General features: G+C 42.2%; 1 protein-coding gene across 2 annotated transcripts in view; it reads right to left on the reverse strand.

Moving 5' to 3' along the window:
- CFAP47 (cilia and flagella associated protein 47) overlaps positions 1-21,798 on the reverse strand; it is a 769,322-nt gene that overhangs the window by 497,672 nt on the left and 249,852 nt on the right. For both annotated transcript variants that reach the window (XM_073614843.1, XM_073614844.1), the window contains exon 32: positions 16,207-16,288. In XM_073614843.1, the coding sequence (XP_073470944.1) occupies positions 16,207-16,288 (82 nt within the window). The remainder of the gene's footprint in view (positions 1-16,206; positions 16,289-21,798) is intronic.

Below are 21,798 nucleotides of genomic sequence, written 5' to 3' on the forward strand. Positions count from 1 at the left end.
AACTAAAGGCAAAAGTTTGTTTTAAATTTAGAGTAGGGAGAGATTAATACTCGTTGGGTTTTTATTGCTGTCTGTGCTCCCGGGAGATTCACCCTCCTTATTTGTCATGCTTACCATTATCAGTAAAAGTGAAAAAAAAAAAAAAAAAAAACTCAAATTCTGGGTTGTCCCCAGAAGGCTAAAAGAGGGGAAATCTTCCAATGGGGACGCTAGTTCTGGTGACCTGGGGGGCCCCAAGGGAGTCCCTCGTTTTGGTTATGGGACAGGAAGTAAAGGTAAATCTCCCCAATGGGACACAGATGGCAAAAAAAAACTCCCTTACTCTATCCAAAAAGAAAAATCAGAGAAGAAAAAAAAATGTTGTCTATAGTTCTACTTAAATTATCCCACATTCATTATGTTTACAGTAAAAAAAAAAAGATCTAGTTGTTTGTAAGTCCTTATGAAACTGGAACTTAGGCAATAGCTTTCAATATTTTATAGATCCTATGTTTCATAAAATAGGATGTTAAATATAGTTTCAGCTATTTACTGTAAAACATCTTTAATACATACTTCAAGAATTCATTTGGGTTCTATAATGTGAAATATTGCATTTCTGTTATAAATGATAGAACAGCATCAAATAATTTTACACTGGATACCATAATTATAAAATAAGAACAGCAGTGCCCATAAGCTGTTAGGCAAAAAAAATACTATTTCTGAGGCATTTACCGATATGAATGCATCAGATTTTAACTTTAACAGGAATAACAACCCAAAAAAGTATACCACATTTTTTTCATATTTACAGATGACTAACTTACTACTGGATATTAATATACTGTATGTAACTTGACAACGGCAATATCTCCTCTGATATGTGCAGTTTTAATACTTAATAAGAATAAAATGAGTATATTGTAGTGTAGGAAATATAATGCAATAAAATGTACAATCCCTAAATACAGAAAAAAAAAACAGTGCTACCATATGCATTGCCTCTGTCAATGTTTTTTTGTGATACTCTTGTCTCAGAAAAATACTACAGTCTGATCCACTGAAATTAAGTGTAATAGTCACATTTTATCACAAAGCACATTTCACTTCCAAGGAACAAACTTTTAAGTTCTTGTGTCTCTACCTGCAGTAATTCAAAGCTAAACAGCTGGCAAAAAGAACAAGAAATCAAGCACTCTTTCCATAAGCACAAGCAATTTTCATGTTTGCCACTGACAAAAAGCAGTTATCAGCAAGCTGTCTTTGTAAGAGCATTTTTAGAAATCTGAAATTACTTGATATTTTAGAGGCATACATTAATGACCATCTACTACATCTATTCATCTCATGTTCATACCCTGGTGGTCAATTTTAGGTGTCATTTGCTAGTACAAACAAAACAATTTTTATAGGACTTAGTTCATATGCTATAGTCATTGTCACATATTTTCATTTTTAGAAAAGCTCATGCAGAGACTTTCAGCATGGCATAGGATGGCGTAAACCCAGTTTGTCTATTCTAGAATTTCTTTTTTGAACAATTTTAAATAATAAGCCTTACAATAAAGCCCCCTTTGTAGTGTAGGCAGTCTTCCTCTATTGTACAGTTTATAATGTACAAATGATCATATTGGGAGGCTGATATCATTAATAATTTGGAGTGCATATGTAAGAGGCACTGAGATCTAAACTGAGCTGAATTGCTTTGGTGAGTCCGCTTTTGTAAAACAAAGAACCCACAAGGAAGAGGAGGTACTGATGGAAATTCAGTGGAGCTGGTGCTAATATTGGTTGTGAAATCTACAAAATATTGGATGTGAATTCTGCAAATGCTTTTAAACTTTTCCAAAGACAGTCATTCCTGAAGGAGGCAACATACAAGCCCTGAGGAAGGGGGATTTTGGGTATCCCCAAAACACATTGGATTTCTTATCTTGTTGATCTTCTAATAATTAACTAATCTGGACTCTCCAGATTCCAATTGACGTGGCGCCCTTACTGATATCCACTGGATCAATTATGATTTGGCAGGCTGGAATATTTTGTCAGATTTTCTATGCATCCCTTCTGATAAAGCAGAGATTAATAGAGAAAATATGGCTTAACCCAAAAAGACCCTTTTAAATTACAAAATTCAGGATGATGTTTGAATGGAAGATAGTTTTAGGACAAAGATCAGCATATTTATGATCAGCTTCACTTATCATTAAACCTAAAAAAAGCCATTCTAGTCTTTGTAATGCATTTCTATATCATTCTGTGCTTTTTTTTTTCTGGATACATTTTGGATAAAAGTACCTGTGGATCCTGAGAGTGACTTATTTTTGCTGTGGTGGCAACAATCTGCAGGATCATCTACCCTCTGTAGTGTTGCCACTTCATGTGCACATGCTTCATAAGCTATGTATATGGCTTACTCTGCCTTTGCTCTATTCAGATCAGGTTTACTGACCCTGGAACCTCAGCTGTCACTTTAAACTTTGCAAATGTGGTTTATAACTGGCATGGGAATCATTCTTATTTTAATAGCGTGCAGCAACAGCCCTGAAGAAGAGAGAGCCCTTTTCTCCAGAAACGCATTGGCTTGATATGCGTGTCGCTATACTCAATATATGCCTCTTAATTTAACATCGAACTTGCATTCTTTTGGACATCAGGCACGCCTTCTTTCCTATTCCAAGTCTACATGTGAAAATGACCTTAAGGCTGTACCAGAAAGACAGCAGCCCAAGCCCTAAGAAGGTTCACCGCCAGTATCCACCATTGGGCATGACCTACTGGAGGGACACCTCCTTAATCAGCCACACAATCACCCACCCACAACCAGTGACTGATCCAGTCAGTCCAGTGCAGTCTTTAGCACAAACAAGATACCTATTCAGATCAGAACAGTCTAGGCACTGGGTGGTAGAAGCCTCCCCTGTCATGAATGACTATGATAGGAGGAGCTGCTGTCAAACATTCTTACCCACTCCATTAGGTGGTGCTGCACCTTAAGGCTGTGCCAGAAAGGCAGTAGCCCAAGCCCTAGGAGGGTTCATCGCCAGTATCCACCACTGGGCATGACCTACTGGAGGGAAACCCCCTTATCAGCCACACAATCACCCACCCACAACCAGTGACTGATCCAGTCAGTCCAGTGCAGTTTTTAGCACAAACAAGATACCTATTCAGATCAGGACAGTCTAGGCCAGGGATATGCAATTAGTGGACCTCCAGCTGTTGCAGAACTACAAGTCCCATGAGGCATAGCAAGACTCTGACAGCCACAAGCATGACACCCAGAGGCAGAGGCATGATGGGACTTGTAGTTTTGCAACAGCTGGAGGTCCGATAATTGCACATCCCTGGTCTAGGCACTGGGTGGTAGCAGCCTCCCCTGCCATGAATGTCTATGATCGGAGGAGCTGCTGTCAAACATTCTTACCCGCCCCATTAGGTGGTGCTGCAGGTGGCATAGGCAGCTGGGAGCCCGACAGGGCGAGTAAGAGTGATTGACAGCACTATATGCCTTTCTCCGCAGAGCAGGTTTGTCCCACCCACCACCGGGCTGTTTGGCTCCAAATAGATCAAAGCATGTGCCCTGGAACTAAAGGAAGGAATGAAAGGTATTACCAAAGCTTTGTTTTAATACTTTTCTTTATAATTCGATTTGGGAGTTAATTCCCAACCTCTATTTGTAAAAATGATGGCTTAGGTTTGAGTCACTTTATTCTCTATGCGATGCCTGCAGATGTTTTTCAGGGGTTTTAAAAGGAAAAGTACTCCAAAATTGGTTATTAAAATTCTCTAGCAGAGACAGATTTCTGCATAGTCAACATAGGATGTGTCATGAGGGGTAGGGCTGCCACTGGCGACACACATCTACCCACACATAACGCTGCTATTAGAAGACATTTCTTGTTTATAGTGAAAGGCTACCTGCCTGTCGAAGAATTGCTGGCCCCATGATTAAGAATTGCTGGCCCCACGATTAAGCTCCAAGGGGTGGAGCAAAAATGCGTTGGGAGCATGGCCTGGCTGAAATCAGGGTTAAGGTTGCTATTCATCTCACATGGGACTGCTTCATGATGTGCAGCTTATGGAACTTTTCCTGACTGCATTTACAGCGGTCTAGTTGGACTTTACCTCTCTACCTAAGCGGCACCTAAATGTGGTCTTTTTGGGTCACATGTAATCATGTTAGTTTGATCCCAAGACTAGCCATTCAGCTGTGGTAGGAGGAAAACAGCACAAGAGTGTTGCCTTAAGAGGAGTAGAAAGTATACATCCATTCTTGTTTAGTAGATCAAGTACTTGTTCTAAAACCATACTGCTTTGAAGCTGTTAAAGCAGGTATATCAAACCACCGGGCCGTGGACCACTGTCGGGCAGTAGTGTCAGTAGTGTCTCTGCAGCTGGGCCACGGTGGGTGGCATGACATTGCAATGCAGGTGGGCGGGTAAAAGAGCCCAGTGGATCATGAAAGGCAGGCGAGTGGGCGGATGAGAGAAGGGGGATGGCGAGCAGAGAAGACATCTCTCTCCACCAGCCTAGCATCACTGCTCTTCTGCCCTCACAGCATGGCAAGTGACATTCCTCATCTGGTGGCAGGCAGCATGGCAAGTGACATTCCTCATCTGGTGGCAGGCAGCATGGCAAGTGACATTCCTCATCTGGTGGCAGGCAGCATGGCAAGTGACATGCCTCATCTGGTGGCAGGCGATGTGGAAAGTGACAAGCTGGTGCCGTGATGATTGAAGTGCCAACACCAGAACAACAGCTATTGCCCCGATAAATTGACTGCGAAAAACCGATTACCCCCGCGCAGCTGGTCCCCTGTGCCAAAAAGGTTGGGGACCACTGAGTTAAAGGATAAGTTCACCTTTGTTCACTTTTTTATTATTTCTAAATTCCAGCTCCCCTATATACCAATAGAGCATTCATGTACTTTTTTTGCAAAAATATCAATACTTTCCAAAAAATCTACAGACACTTACTTTACTTGTCCTCATCCATGCTTCCAGACGTATCCATTAGTAATGTCTTTCTCCCTGATCAGACTGTAGGTCATGACACAGGAGTTGACCAGCTGACCTCATTAGCACACACCCTGCATCATCCACCCTCCCACTTCCAGCTGCACGTTTTTTTAAATGAAATGCAATCAATTAGTGATCACCCTTCTCACTAAATACACAATATGCAATCAGATTGCATAGTGTATGGCCATCTTTATGCAAGTAAATAGGAGGAAGTGGACAGAAACACTCGTCAAGCCCCATTCACATCTCTGCATAGCAGGAACTCGCATTTTTTTTTCTTGCGAGGTGGGGAGGTGTTTTGGAGCATTTTTACTCATCACACATAGGACAGCCCACCCACCTAAATGGGCCGCCCAACACACAGCAATCGCCCCAAAGAAGCTTCAGAACTATTTTTTAAAGCAAAGCTTTGTGCGTTTTTTTACTGTGATTTTTGGTGCAGCGCATTTCTGAAATGCAAGGAAATGCACAGATGTGAATGGAGCCTCACTGTTCTTGTGTTACCAAACCAATTTCACTTTCAGGCCCCATTCACATCTAGCATAGTGGGAGCAAACGTTTTGTGGCTCGTTTTTCCTGTGACATGCATAGGGCAGCCTGTTGATTTCAATTGGCTGCACTACATGTGGTTAATTGGACATTTTGTGTATTGCATGTTTTTTACTGTGCGTAGCTGTTTGCAGCATTTGCCCCTCGTTTTTTCACGCAAAATGTGGGTTTACTTCTGTATTTGGTGTGCTGTTAATTAATGGCACTGAAAATGCAACTAGTAATTTTAGGTGTATAAAGGTGGCCATACACTATTCAATCTGATTGTACAAACATCCATGAGGACAGTAAAGTAAGTGTATGTAGAATCAATGGAAAGCAAAGGGGAACTTTAGGGAGCCTTTAAAGCATAACCACTTTTGTTGAGAAAAAAATAAATAAATAATAACATTCAATTACAATATGATTAGTTTTGCAATTATATACGCTATATTGTTTTTTCTTTATTTGCTATTTTTTTCCCCACGAAAGTGGAGTTATGCTTTAGGTTTAATCTTGCATAGCTCTTTCATTTGGCATTTTGAAGTGTGCAGGAGATGAGAGACAAGATAACAGCCTATGTGGATAGAGCTGTAGTATTGAAAACAGGAGAAGGGTCTCCTGGGTTCTGTAGAGTTCACCATACACTATACAATATAATTGTACACTCTCCTTTGGATCTACCATCAGCTATGTAGTGTAAGGGCCTGCCTGATTGGATACAGGGTGATTGACTAGATATGGGTTTCCTCCTATTATATAAATTTAGTAAATCTAAAGGAGATTGTGCAATCAGATTGTATAGTGTATGGCCACCTTTATACACCGAAAATTACTAGATGTGCTTTCAGTGCCATTAATTGTTAAACACAGAAGCAAACACACAGTTTGCCATGTGAAAACATGAGTGGCAAATGCTGCAAAATGCACAGTATAGAACACGCAACCCACAAAAAGCCAAAATGTCCCATTAACCACATTTAGTGCAGCCAATTGAAATCAAAAGGCTGCCATATGCATGTCACAGGAAAAACGAGCCACAAAATGTGCACGCCCACTATGCTAGATGTGAATGGGACCTGAAAGTGAAATTGGTGCATTAACACAAGAACACAGAGGTTCCATTCACATCTGTGCATTTCTTTGCATTTCAGAAATGCGGTGCACCAAATATTGCAGTAAAAAACGCACCAAGCTGCACTTTAAAAAAAAGATCTGAAGCTTCTTTAGGGTGATTGCTGTGTGTAGGGTGGCCCATTCAGGTGGATGGGCTGCCCTATGTGTGATGAGTGAAAATGCTCCAAAACGCCTCCCCACCTCGCAAAAAAAAAAAAAAAAGATGCATGTGGGAATGTGAGTTCCTGCTATGCAGAGTTGTGAACGTACTTGTAATGTAATGTACTTGTATAAAGATGGCCATACACTATGCAATCTGATTGTATATTGTGTTTTTAGTGAGAAGGGTGATCACTGATTGATTGCATTTCATTTAAAAAAATGTGCAGCTAGGAATGGAAGGGTGGATGATGCAGGATGTGCGCTAATGAGGTCAGCTGGTCAACTCCTTCCTGTGTCATGACCTCTAGTCTGATCAAGAAGCAAAACATTACTAATGGGTACGTCTGGAAACATGGATGAGGACAAGGTAAGTGTCTGTAGATTTATTGGAAAGCATTGATATCTTTGCAAAAAGTACATGAATGCTCTATTGGTACATAGGGGGGTTGGAGTTTTAAAAAAAAAGTGAACAAATGTTTAAGCTTTTTCTTGATATTTTTTCCTTTAAGATAGCAGTGTTGATTTGTTATATCTGAAACAAAGATAATTAGAACAAAAAAGGTGCTACAAACAATAACAAATCAGTTTTTGTTTTTTATCACTGAAACAAAAATATATACGGCTGGTTGGTTTTAACAATCAATCCATTTCTGCTTCAGTTATTACAAATAATTTGCAATATGATTATCAGTCCTGTTTTATGCACAGTTACGCACAATGCTATTAGGAAAATTTTATGTGTTGACTACAGAATAATTGTATTTCCCACAACAAAAAGTGTTTATTCACACAGTACAGATAATAGGCAGAATGTGTGCTTTTTCCAGCCTATTGTCAGTTTCTCAAGACCTCCTACTCTCAAGTTCTCTCATCTCCTCCTCCCATGCTCGTCTCCAGGATTTCTCCAGAGCCTCTTCCATCCTCTGGAACTCGCTACCTCAAGTGGTCCGGCTATCCCCTACTCTTGCTACCTTCAAGCGATCCCTGAAAACTCTTCTCTTCAGGGAAGCCTATCATCTCTCCAACTAATCTCCTACCACTTCCATCAGCTCATTCCCTACAGTTACAACCTTTTGTACCACCTGCCCCACCCTATTAGATTGTAAGCTCTTCTCTTGTATTGTAACTGTAAACTGTTGGCGCTATATAAATCCTGTATAATAATAATAATAACAAAGATGCAAGATCGTTTATGCTGACCCTAATAAAACCATTACTTTATCGTACATCATGGGACACAGAGCCATAGTCATAACTATATGGGTATATAGGGCACCTTCAGGTGATGGACACTGGCACACCCAAGACAGGAAGTTCATTCCCTATATAACCCCTCCCATTACCGGGAGTACCTCAGTTTTTTTGCCAGTGTCTAAGGTGTTGGTCACGTTGGAAGATGTGCTCTAAGGAGCTCTGCTGGAAACATTCTTTCAGGTTAAGTACAGCTTCTACAGACCGGATTCATCCAAAGTGCCACTGAGGCCAAAGTGGACCCGCCTACCTGGGCCTCGTATAAAGAAGAACGAGGTTTTGCCTGTAATGCCTCTCCTAGCAGGGCTGGACCCCGGAACCTAGTACTTTGGTCATGCTCACATTCCCATAAAGTTTTCCTGGCAGGGTGCTATACAGGTCCAAGGGAGTGGAACCCCAGTAAAAAGGGACCTGGTCCTTGAAGGTTTTTTTAAACGCAGCCCACCGTGATGGGTGAAGGTTGGATCTGTCTGATATCAGCAGAATCCTGTGGCGGGGATAAGGTAAGTGAAGAAGCCTAGGAACTGTATAACGTACACCTAGGATTTTCTTCTATAAGTGGAAAGTTGTAATGCCTAAAATCCCCACTAGAGGGTGTAAATGCATACCTTATTACTTCGCTTCTCCAGCTCTGTGTCAGCAGACAGTATGTTGGGTCCAGCCAATCAAGAACATATTCAAGGTGGGGAGTCCTGGATTACAGGGGAAGTTTGCGTGTATATAATCTTGCTGCAGCTTCTCCCCCCTGGGGAAAGAAGGGGTTGGAGGCTACAAATAGCCTGGTTTGCTCCTCCCACCCCCCCTTTTCGGGGGATGCGGCAGCTTTCCATATGATTGTTTCCTGAGAATCCCCCTTCTGTTTTTGCCTCTCGTGGTATCTGCCGAATGGCAAATCTGAACAGCCTGCACGCGTGGGAATCAGGAGATATTTAAAATAATAAAAGAGGACAGAGGGGGCGTGGCTTACGCGGTGCCGTGTACAGGACGCGGCGTCCTCGTGGCAGGCATAGAGCTCATGACGCAGGCATAGAGCTCACAGAGCTCAGAAAAACGTATCCCTGTCAGTTCCAAGCTGAAACCTGGGCACTACAGACACAGGAGTGGTGGGGGCACGTAAGAGGGAGGACACAGACATTCCCAAAGTGAGCACTTTTCACTCAGCATCAGGCTGAAGTTTATTAGTGGCATTGTTATTTGCTAGACTATTGTTTAGCAATTGGTGCATTTATTTAGTATCTCTGCTCTTGTGCTTAGGACTATGCCTACCAAAAAGGCCGGTGCAAACACCTCAAAAAAGGTACCTAAAGCATCACCCCCAGGCGCTGAGGAGTCTAGTCATGCCTCCACATTGTCATCTGCTCCTGAAATACCAGAAGTGACTAGTCAGGGTGAGCCTTTGGGACCAGGGGGTGTTGCAGCTGCTGCTGACATCTCAGCCCCTGTATATGTGACTGAAGGTGCCTTTTCCTCCGCCCTGCTGGGGCTAGAGGAAAGACTAGTGGCTTTAATCGCATCTTCCATCCAAAGGGATAGGAAGCGTGGTAGATCCCCCTCCCCCACCTCAGACCCTTTATCAAGGGAGCAGTGGGTGCAAGATGAGGTATTACCCTCAGGGGATCAGGAGGAAAGGCAATCCAATGACCCCTCTTCTGAGGAATCAACGGTGGCTGAACCCTTTTCAGCCTCACAATCAGAGAAATTGCTGGTACAATCTCTTACAAGGATGGTTCGGTCCACTTTCAGGCTGCCCCTGAGTAAGCCAAAAGTAAGTTTCTTCTTTGGGTCCCTTAAAACCTCCACAGACTTGCATGCGTTTCCCGTACATGCATTACTGGAACAGCTTATTTATGCTGAATGGGATCATCCGGGTAAGCATTTTCTCCCTCCAAAAAGATTTTCAGTACTTTATCCTATGGAAGAGAAATTCACCAAAAGATGGAATGTACCAGCAGTTGACGCTGCCATATCTAGTGTGAATAAAAGTCTAACTTGTCCAGTAGACAATGCTCAAATGGTTAGAGATCCAACAAATAAAAGATTGGAATTTTTACTAAAATCATCTTTTTCTTTGGTAGGTGCAGTTACTCAGCCTGCAGTCGCTGCAATAGGCATCTGTCAATCCCTGAAGGACCAGTTTAAACAGGCCCTTAAGGAGATTCCTGGGCAGCAGGCCCGGGACTTGGCCGAACTGCCAAGGGCATTATGTTTTGCCATTGACACCATTAAGGATTCTATTCACCAGACGTCTCGCCTTGTGCTTGTACTAGTGCACATGTGTAGGATCCTGTGGTTGAAAAATTGGTCAGCTGAAGCGCCATGCAAAAGGCCCCTGACTGGTTTCCCTTTTCATGGGGATCGGCTATTTGGGGATGATTTGGACAAATACATGAAAAAAATTTTTATCCTTTTGCCAGTAAAAAGAAAGAGTAAACGTCCTTCATTTAAACGAGCCTCTTCTCCAGGGCCAAGGGTATCAGCCTCTAGGCAGTTGCGACGGCCTTCGCCGTCAGGGTCTAGAGGGTCAGCCCCAGGGACAAAAGAAGTCCTGGGGGCAGAAACCTGCAGAATAGAATTCTAAAGCCTCATTATGAAGGGGCACCCCAGCTTGTCAGGGTGGGGGGAAGACTTCTGCAGTTTTCAGAGGTCTGACAGGAGGAAATTCAGGACAGATCGGTCATCTCCACGATAGTTCTAGGTTACAAACTGGAGTTTCGAGAGTTTCCTCCGCCTCGTTTTCTGAGGTCAAACGTTCCCAAAGATCCAGGGAAAAGGCAATCCCTGTTTCAGGCATTAGACCGCTTACTGGCTCAGGGGGTGATCGTGGAAATCCCCACAGAAGAGCAAGGTTTGGGGTTCTATTCAAATCTCTTCAAGGTACCAAAACCAAATGGAGATGTCAGACCCATTCTAGATCTCAAAAATCTGAATCAATTCCTGAAGGTCCGCTCTTTTCGCATGGAATCGATCAGGTCGGTGGTTTCAATCCTACAAGGAGGGGAACTTCTAGCATCTATCGACATCAGGGACGCATATCTGCATGTTCCTATATTTCCTGCGCATCAAAGATATCTGCAGTTTGAGATAGAACACCATCATTTTCAGTTTGTAGCCTTGCCCTTTGGACTGGCTACAGCACCCCGGGTATTCACAAAGGTTCTGGCTCCGCCTCTAGCTAGGCTAAGGGTGCAGGGCATAACAGTCTTGGCATACCTGGATGGTATATTGCTAATAGAAAGGTCGGTTGCCCACTTGGATCAAAGCGTGCGCAGTACAACCAAATACCTGGAAAGCCTGGGTTGGATACTCAACCTAGAGAAGTCTTCCTTAAAGCTACTAAAAAGGCTGGAGTACTTAGGTCTGATCATAGACACAGTCCAGAAAAAGGTGTTTTTGCCCCAGGCAAAGATTAGTGCCATAAGAGAGCTGGTGCAGATGGTCAGGTTGAAGAGAGATCCCTCCATTCGCCTTTGCATGAGGTTGTTAGGAAAGATGGTGGCTTCATTTGAAGCGGTTTCCTATGCCCAGTTCCATTTGAGACTGTTGCAAAACAGGATCCTGTCTGCTTGGAACAAAAGGGTCCAAGCTCTAGATTTGCCAATGTGTCCCAGAGCCTCAGTTGGTGGTTGATAACCCCGAATCTGCTGAAGGGAATCCTTTATACCAGTTATCTGGAAAGTGGTAACCACAGATGCCAGCCTTTCCGGCTGGGGAGCTGTACTAGGAAAGACAACTGTCCAGGGACAGTGGTCAAGAACCGAAAGAAATTTGCCCATCAATATCCTAGAGATACGGGCAGTGCATCTGGCTCTGAAGGCCTGGACATTCAGGTTACGGGGTTGTCCTGTCAGGATCCAATGCGACAATGCCACAGCTGTGGGCTATATCAATCACCAAGGGGGCACCAGGAGTCTCGCAGCTCAGAAGGAGGTGAACCATATTCTAACTTGGGCAGAAAGGAATGTTCCTTCCCTATCAGCAGTCTTCATTCCGGATAATTGGCACGCGGACTATTTGAGTCGCCAGCAATTGTTCCCGGGGAAATGTTCCCTTCACCCCAACATTTTTCTGGCTATTTGCCAAAGATGGGGGACTCCGGATGTACACCTTTTGGCATCCAGGTTCAACATGAAGTTGGTCGATTTTGTGTCCAGGACGAGGGATCCACTCGCATGCGGAACAGATGCGTTGGTGAACCCTTGGGATCAGTTCTCACTGATTTATGCATTTCCCCCTATTCAGCTGCTGCCACGACTTCTTTGCAGAATCAAGCTGGAAAGAAAGCCAGTAAATCTTGTAGCCCCAGCATGGCCCAGAAGGTTCTGGTATGCAGAAATCGTAAAGATGGCAGTGGGGGATTCATGGTCCCTTCCACTGCGTCCAGACCTACTCTCGCAGGGGCCGATATTCCATCCTACCTTAGAAACTCTAAATTTAACGGCTACGCTATTGAGGCCCACATTCTGAAGAAACGTGGGCTATCCGGGTGAGTTGTCTCTACCTTGATTAATGCAAGGAAGCCAGCTTCCAGAATCATATATTATAGAGTCTGGGGGGCTTATGTTTCCTGATGTGAGTCCAAGGGTTGGCACCCTCAGAAGTATAGCATAGGCAGAATTCTAGCCGTTCTACAATTAGGGGTACAGATAAAGTTGGCCTTGAGTACTATTAAGGGCCAAGTCTCTGCTTTATCGGTTTTATTTCAAAGACCGCTTTCTTCGCATTCTTTGGTTTGGGTTTTTATGCAAGGGGTGATGCGGATTAATCCGCCAGTTAGATCACCTTTGAACCCTTGGGACTTGAACTTAGTTTTGTCAGCGTTGCAAAAACAGCCCTTTGAACCGATGCAGCATACTCCTTTAGTCCATCTGACAAGGAAATTAGTGTTCTTGGTTGCTATATCCTCAGCAAGGAGGGTTTCGGAATTGGCTGCTCTTTCCTGTAAAGAGCTATATTTAATTATTCATGAGGACAGGGTCATGTTGCGTCCTCGTCCAGGTTTTCTGCCTAAAGTGGTCTCAGGTTTTCACCTGAACCAAGATATTGTCCTACCATCGTTTTTTCCAAAACCATGTTCTAAGGAAGAGAAGTCACTACATTGTCTTGATGTGGTGAGAGCGGTCAAGGTCTATCTAGAGGCTACTGCTCAGATCCGGAAGACTGATGTCTTATTTGTGCTGCCAGAAGGTCCTAGGAAAGGACAGGCAGTGTAGAAATCCACTATTTCCAAGTGGATTCGGCAAGTTATAATTCAGGCCTATGGTTTAAAAGGTAAGGTTCCTCCTTTTCAAGTCAAAGCGCACTCCACCAGAGCAGTTAGTGCTTCTTGGGCAGTGCATCAACAGGCTTCCATGGCTCAGATCTGTAAGGCTGCAACTTGGTTTTCAGTCCATACGTTCACCAGATTTTATCAGGTGGATGTGAAAAGGCATGAGGATACTGCCTTTGGGCACAGTGTGCTGCAGGAAGCGGTATAGGTCCTCAAGTTTGTTGGCGCCCTCCTGGTTGTGTCTACCGCCCCTCAAATAGCATTGCTATGGGACGTCCCATATAGTTATGACTATGGCTCTGTGTCCCGTGATGTACGATAAAGAAAATAGGATTTTTTATAACAGCTTACCTGTAAAATCCTTTTCTTGGAGTACATCAGGAGACACAGAGGTCCCTCCCCTCTTTCTGGGGTTTAGGTATATTGCTTTGCTACAAAACTGTAGCAAAGCAAAAATTGGTAGCAAAGGGGTAATGGGAGGGGTTATATAGGGAGTGAACTTCATGTCTTGGGTGTGCCAGTGTCCATCACCTGATGGTGCCCTATATACCCATATAGTTATGACTATGGCTCTGTGTCCCGTGATGTACTCCAAGAAAAGGATTTTACAGGTAAGCTGTTATAAATATCCTATTTTTAGGTGCTTATTAGTAAAATTTTGACATTACTATAACATTTTCATCTAAAAAAGTGAAAGTTTAAAGCTGAACTCCAGGAAAACAGCTAGACGCACAAATGAAAAACACATATGGGAGCTGTTTTACCTGCTAAAGAATTTGTATTTTGTCTATTCCACCCTCAGATCTGAACAGCTCTGCCACATTGCACAGCTCTATGTGGCTAGGAAGGAGATCTGGTTTCTGATCTCTGCAGTTAAGTAACACAAGGTCTTGTTTCACTGCCACCCTGTGACTGGACCGTGAAAGGAGCAAGCAGATTGAGGATTGAGGAGCCACTCTGCTCCCTCCTATTAGCATGCCGCTTGTTAGCACATGAGCACTGCAGTACAAATAATCAGTTCCTTTTGCTGCTTCTCCCTCCTGCAAGCTGAGCTCTGCTGCACAGAAACTGTAAGAATAATTGAATAAACTCACCGCGCTAAACCAAAGGCATCCCATTCAGGCTTTGCAGAAGGTCGGTGCTGCAGCTGTGGCTCCAGTAAGCCCAGAAAGTCCATATATACAATATATATATATATATATATATATATATATATATATATATATATATAGAGAAGCCAGCACTCTACCAAAAGCTTGTGGTAAGATATAACTTTATTAGCAAACAAGATAAGAATCCATGAGTATAGCATGTTTCAACCTAAAGTGGCTATGATTAAAGGGATTGTAAAGCTTTGTTGTTTTTTTTTTTTTTAATAACAAACATGTCATACTTACCTCCACAGTTCTTTTTGAACAGAGTGGCCCCGAACATCCTCTTCTGGGGTCCCGAGTCCTGTATCTGTGTTCATTCAGCAACGCGTTATTAGATTTGATTGACAGCAGCAGGAGCCAATGGCTGCGCTGCATTCAATCTATCCAATCAGGACACGAGACACCAGCTAGAGCTGGTTTGCTTATTCCTGGCCGGCGAAGGATCGGGGTCAGGTAAGTAAAACGGGGGCTCGGGAGGGCTGCAGCACCACAGGACGTTTATGACCTTAATGCATACAATGCATTAAGGTGAAAAACCATGAGAGTTTACAACCCCTTTAAGGTCTCTTTGGCTGAAAGCAGTACTATACTCATGGATTCTTACTTTGTTTGCAAATAAAGTTATATTTTACGACAAGCTTTTGGTCGAGTGCCAGCCACAATATATATATATATATATATATATATATATATATATATATATATGGACTACAAGAAGCCAAGTCAAGTTCGGGCACTTATGCTGCTTGCATTCATAAAAAATGTAATGATGTATTAATAAATGCATATTTTATGTCTATTGTATATTTGTATGCAGTTTAGTTTTAAAATGCAACTCCAGGAAAAATGGTCTACTTCATTTTGGATGGCATGGAGAAAAGGTAGAGCCTTTGTTAGGTCTTCTTTGCCTAATACATAGCTATTAGGGAAACTTTCCCTTACTTTCTGCTACTACAATATGAATTGGGAAATCTTTATAATAGGAACATAGACAAAGGGACATAGACAAAATAGACATAGACAAAAACACTAATTTAGTAGAATTGGGAATGGTTTAAACTGTTCACAGTGTGTTTAGAGGTGAGTATCCCTATATCCATTTTTTTCCTGGTTTTCCAAGGATGAAGGAAAATCTCCTTGATGACAACAGACAGAAATAAAGAACAGATAAATTCTAACTCTCCATCTCTAGCTAAAACTCTCCTCCCGTATCTAAAACAAAAAAAAATACATTTTGGCTGGAGTTAGGTTTTAAAATGAGTGATTCAATGCTCACAGTACCTACAGATTGAGGCTTCAGCCACGAAATGGTCTATTACGGAGGAAAATTAGTTGTTTAATAGTCTGAGCTAACTGAAATCCTATTATGTAAATCAAGTGAGTCTCTGGAACAGTAGTTTCTAACAGTATTTAATAGTTTCTTCCCCTAACCAGTTTCAAATACCCAGTAAGATCAGATGGGAATTGGTTTTTAGAAGTGAAAGGCACATAATCAGTAACATTAGAGTATATTCTTATTATAAATAAGTTTTCAATATTTTTATTTCACGGAGTATTTAAATTTTAAGTTGTCACTCAAAATCATTTATTTTGCGGTTGGTGAATTAGGCCTCAAGTGTGAACTCTTCATACTAGAAAATCATATATTCCTACAGATAAAAAATTTGTATAGATGTTATAATATCTACAAAGCAATATTAGCAACATGTGTGGTGAGCTATACCTGTACTTGCATCCAGCGCTCATAGTCCAGGGGTTCAAACAGGTATTCAGGTTTAACGTGAGGAAGAGATGCCCCTTGGTTTCTATATAACATGCAAGAAAGTATGTTAAAAATGTACACATTGCAGTATTTTTAATAAAATTGTTCATATAAAAATATCTTTGCACATAACTGAAATTTAGTGCATGCTGACAAGTCTTGCCCTGATGAAAATAATCACTATAGATCTCATAAGCCAGTCTGCATCTCCCCAAGGTAATACATAAAACATGGCCTGTTAGTGGGCCCTGAGGACAGGGTTGATGTCCACTGTTCTAAGCGATATGTCAGCACCTGGGATGTCTACATGCTCTCCCCACGTCCCCTTCACAAACATGTTAGTTTAGTTGAACAGATTGTTTCTTATTGTATTCAGACATAGATGATTACTACATATATAAAAACTAGTAATTTTCAAAATGCCATAACCATGCAACATGCACATATGACAGTAGTACAGCTTGCATTATTCACCAGTTTGATGAAATTTTATATATTACAAATATTTTACCATTGGCAGCTTTTCCTATACCTGTTTGGTGCAATTATATATTATAATATTATACAATTGTAAGTGTTTTGTTATATTTGTAATATTAAATTGTAAATGTTAGAAATATTATACTATTGGAAGCCTTTGTATTATCTATTTAATTAAATGTTAAATAATATACCATCAGAAGCGTTTTGTTTTATCAGCTTAATTAATTTACATAAAATATAAATATTATATCATTGGAAATGTTTTGATATATCTGTTTGAATAAATGATATACTGTATATTATAAATATTATACCATTGGAAGCAGTTTGAAGCAGTTTGAGAAATGCAAAATTCTGAGCTGTTCTGTATGTACTTCCTGTGTTATTTGAAAGAGCCCTTCTAGTTCTTATCTTGAACTACAGAATGATTAACCTTTATTTTGTAGAAATCTGAGAATGATAGTGATTTAGTAGTTTAGCAAGAGACAATTGGGCAGGGCTGACAACACTGAGTCCACAAAAGTGCCATGTGTTGTCAGCCCATAGCAGGACTGTCTATTTGTGACAGATAAACAAATATTTATTCTGTACTTTCAAGGTCTTTAAACACTTGCTTACTGGGTACTTAAACCCCCTTCCTGCCCAGACCAATTTTCAGCTTTCAGCACTGTCACTCTTTGAATGCCAATTGCGCGGTCATGCTACAGTGACCCAAATTAAATTTTTATCAGCTGGGTTCAGCTGTTTTTTTTGAAAAAAAAAAGCCATTTCATAGTTTGTTATAAAATTTTGAAAACAGGTAATTTTTCTCCTTCACTGATGTGCGCTGATGAAGCTGCACTGATGGGCACTGATAGGCAGCAGTGATGGGCACTGATAGGCACTGATAAGGCGGCACTAATGGGCACTGATAGATGGCACTGATAAGCACTGATGAGGCAGCACTAATAGGTGGCACTGGGAGGTGGCACCGATGGGTGGCACTGAAGGGCACTGATAGGTGGCACTGATGGGTGGCACTGATGGGCACTGGTAGGTGACACTGATAGGCAGCACTGATCTGTGGAACTGATTATGAGACACTGATGGGCACTGATTTGCAGCACTGGTGGGCATGGATGGGTGGCACTGTGGGCACTGGTAGATGGCACTGGTGGGTACTGATAGGTGGCACTGGTAGGTGGCACAGTGGGCACTGGCAGCTGACACTGGTGGTCACAGAAAATGCAGCCGTGGCTTTCTGTGTGAGGGACCGATGTGAGGGAAAAAAAAATACTGATTACCGAGCTTCTGCTTACATCACGTGATCAGCCAGCATTTGCTGAAAGCTAATCACGTGGTAAGGATCTGTGATCAGCCGAGTCTCATAGAGATCACAGAGTGCGCAGTGCGCGACCCGCAGGGATGTGCAGATAGTGTTTGCAATTAAGGCCCGCGCTGTACCCGTCTTTCGGCTATAGCGCGGGCGACAAGTAGTTAAAGCAATAAAACATGAGGAAATGTGCATGAATGTACTGTATATGTTTTTACTGTGCCTTGACATACGCTTTACATTTGCCTTGGAAAGCTCTGGAGACGAATGTGAGAGGAATTTAAAAGGGCAATTTTATAACTGGTAAAATTCCCCTATCTGTCTAAAGAAACATGCAGGAACAGCCTTACATTATACCCCAAGGGCTAAATCAGTGTTATTGCTGAAATTATTTGTGGGAAATATAACAAATATTATTTGCAGGGAATGTAATGCTCACATCTGTTTATGTGAAATCAAGCTGGTTACTCTGACCACTGACCTGGGGCCAGCAGTGACTAAAACACGAACATCTAGTACATGAAGAGAGCATTGTTCAAAATAGCCAATCTCAAGCAGGGTTTCTCCAGAGGTTGGTAGGGTTCTTTGAGCTGTAGCCGATTGATCTGTTTGATAATGCCTGCAAAGTTGCAGGACCAGAGCCACTTGGCAAAGCTAACAGCAAGACACCAATGATTTTTTTGCTGTCTGTAAAAGTTACATTCTGACTACTATTGTAAGGGTTTCATTCTTGCTATGACTACCAATGTATAAAGAATTTTCCCATTGCTCCCGTAAGAATCAATTCAGTAAGGGTTTCCTGAGACCTGAAAATTATTTTAGGATTTCCTCTGGGGCAAAAAGGTTGAGAGAGTCTGGCTTAAAGGATAATGCCCCATACACACGGTCGGATTTTCCGATGGAAAATGTGTGATAGGACCTTGTTGTCGGAAATTCCGACCGTGTGTAGGCTCCATCACACATTTTCCATCGGATTTTCCGACACACAAAGTTTGAGAGCAGGATATAAAATTTTCCGACAACAAAATCCGTTGTCGGAAATTCCGATCGTGTGTACACAAATCCGACGGACAAAGTGCCACGCATGCTCAGAATAAATAAAGAGATAAAAGCTAATGGCCACTTCCCCGTTTAAAGTCCCGACGTACGTGTTTTACGTCACCGCGTTTAGAACGATCGGATTTTCCGACAACTTTGTGTGACCGTGTGTATGCAAGACAAGTTTGAGCCAACATCCGTCGAAAAAAATCCTAGGATTTTGTTGTCAGAATGTCCGAACAAAGTCCGACCATGTGTACGGGGCATTAGTGTTCTTTTTGCCCCTTTGCCCTAACATAGCCAATTTCTAGATTGTAAGCTCTAACGAGCAGGGCCCTCTGATCCCTCCTGTATTGAATTGTATTGTAACTGTACTGTCTGCCCCCGTGTTGTAAAGCGCTCCACAAACTGTTGGCGCTATATAAATCCTGTATAATAATAATAATAGTCCCACCCTCCCCCTCCACAGATACATACTTATCTCAATCTGATGGCTGCAGCCTCTGGTGTTAGATTACATCATGGCCAAGTATCTGTATTACAGCTCCATAGACTTCTTTGGGATTCTCTCCCTTCATCTTTGGCCGTGGGACACAGCCTCATAGAAGTCTATGGAGCTGTAATGCCCAAGCGTGGCCAGGAAGTTAAGGAAAAATGCTCAAAAAGGGACACACACTTCTACAAAAACCTGACAGAGTTCTTGACTCCTACTCAGACTGTAAAACAAAATGTAACAAAATTTTAATACATTGCAGCTGTCCATTCCTTAAGACTCGAACACACTACAACCCCTGGCAAAAATGATGGAATCACCAGTCCCTGAGGATGTTCCTTCAGTTGTTTGTTGTTGTAGAAAAAAAGCAGATCACAGACATGGCCAAAAACTAAAGGAATTTCAAATGGCAACTTTCTGGCTTTAAGAAACACTAAAAAAAATCAAGAAAAATAATTGTGGTGGCCAGTAACAGTTAGATTTATAGAACAAGCACAGGGAATAAATTATGGAATCACTCAACTCTGAGGAAAAAATTATGGAATCATGAAAAACAAACAAAATAACACTCCAACACATCACTAGTACTTTGTTGCACCACCTCTGGCTTTTATAACTGCTTGCAGTCTCTGAGGCATTGACTTAATGAGTGATAAACAGTACTCTTCATCAATCTGGCTCCAGCCTTCTCTGATTGCTATTGCCAAATCATCTTTTCAGGTTGGAGCCTTGTCATGGACCATTTTCTTTAACTTCCACCACAGATTTTCAATTGGATTGAGATCTGGACTGTTTGCAGGCCATGACATTGACCTTATGTGTCTTTCTTCAAGGAATTTTTTCACAGTTTTTGCTCTATGGCAAGATGCAGTATCATCTTGATAAATGATTTCATCACCCCCAAACATCCTTTCAATAGATGGGATACGAAAAGTGTCCAAAATGTCAATGTAAACCTGTGCATTTATTGAAGATTTAATGACAGCCATCTCCCCAGTGCCTTTACCTGACATGCAGCCCCATATCATAATTGACTGTGGAAATTTGCATGTTTTCTTTAGACAGTTGTCTGCATAAATCTCATTGGAACGGCACCAAACAAAAGTTCCAGCATCATCACCTTGCCCAATGCAGATTCGAGATTCATCACTGAATATGACTTTCATCCAATCATCCACAGTCCACGATTGCCTTTCCTTAGCCCACTGTAACCTTGTTTTTTTGTGTTTAGGTGTTAGAGATGGCTTTCTTTTAGCTTTTCTGTATGTAAATCCCATTTCCTTTAGGCGGTTTCTTACAGTTCGTTCACAGATGTTGACTCCAGTTTCCTCCCATTTGTTCCTCATTTGTTTTGTTGTACATTTTCTGTTTTCAAGGCATATTGCTTTAAGTTTTCTGTCTTGACGCTTTGATGTCTTCCTTGGTCTACCAGTATGCTTGCCTTTAACCCAGGGGCGGATCCAGAGCCTAGTCTCGGGAGGGGCACTGCCAGAAATATACATTTTTTTTGCGGACAATTTATCGGGGAAATGGCTGTTGTTGGTGCTTTAATCATCCCAGCACCATAGTTGTTATGGTGTCAGGATGATTGAAGCGCATTATTTCTATTATTACATTGTAATATAAAATGAAATCATTCAACTCACCATAATGCAGAATCAGTGGGAACCCCGAGCGTGTCACCTGCCACCGTTGCCTGCCACATTTTGTTGATTGTCTCTTGCCTGCCACCAGATGCAGATTGACACCTGCCACTAGATGCGGATTGTCACTTGCCACACCTTGTGGATTGTGACTTGCCACGTCACCTGCCACTGGATGCAGATTGTCACTTGCCATGTCATATGCCACACATTGCGGATTGTCATTTGCCACGTCAATTGCCACTAGATGCTGATTGTCACTTGCCACGTCATATGCCACACATTGTGGATTGTCACTTGCCACGTCATATGCCACACATTGCAGATTGTCACTTGCCACGTCATATGGCACACATTGCGGATTGTCACTTGCCACGTCATATGCCACTAGATGCGGATTGTCACTTGCCACGTCATATGCCACACATTGCGGATTGTCACTTGCCACGTCATATGCCACACATTGCGGATTGTCACTTGCCACGTCATATGCCACACATTGCGGATTGTCACTTGCCACGTCATATGCCACTAGATGCGGATTGTCACTTGCCACGTCATATGCCACACATTGCGGATTGTCA

This window comes from Aquarana catesbeiana, linkage group LG02, assembly GCF_042186555.1.
Source record: "Aquarana catesbeiana isolate 2022-GZ linkage group LG02, ASM4218655v1, whole genome shotgun sequence".
Classification (NCBI taxonomy): Eukaryota; Metazoa; Chordata; class Amphibia; order Anura; family Ranidae; genus Aquarana; species Aquarana catesbeiana.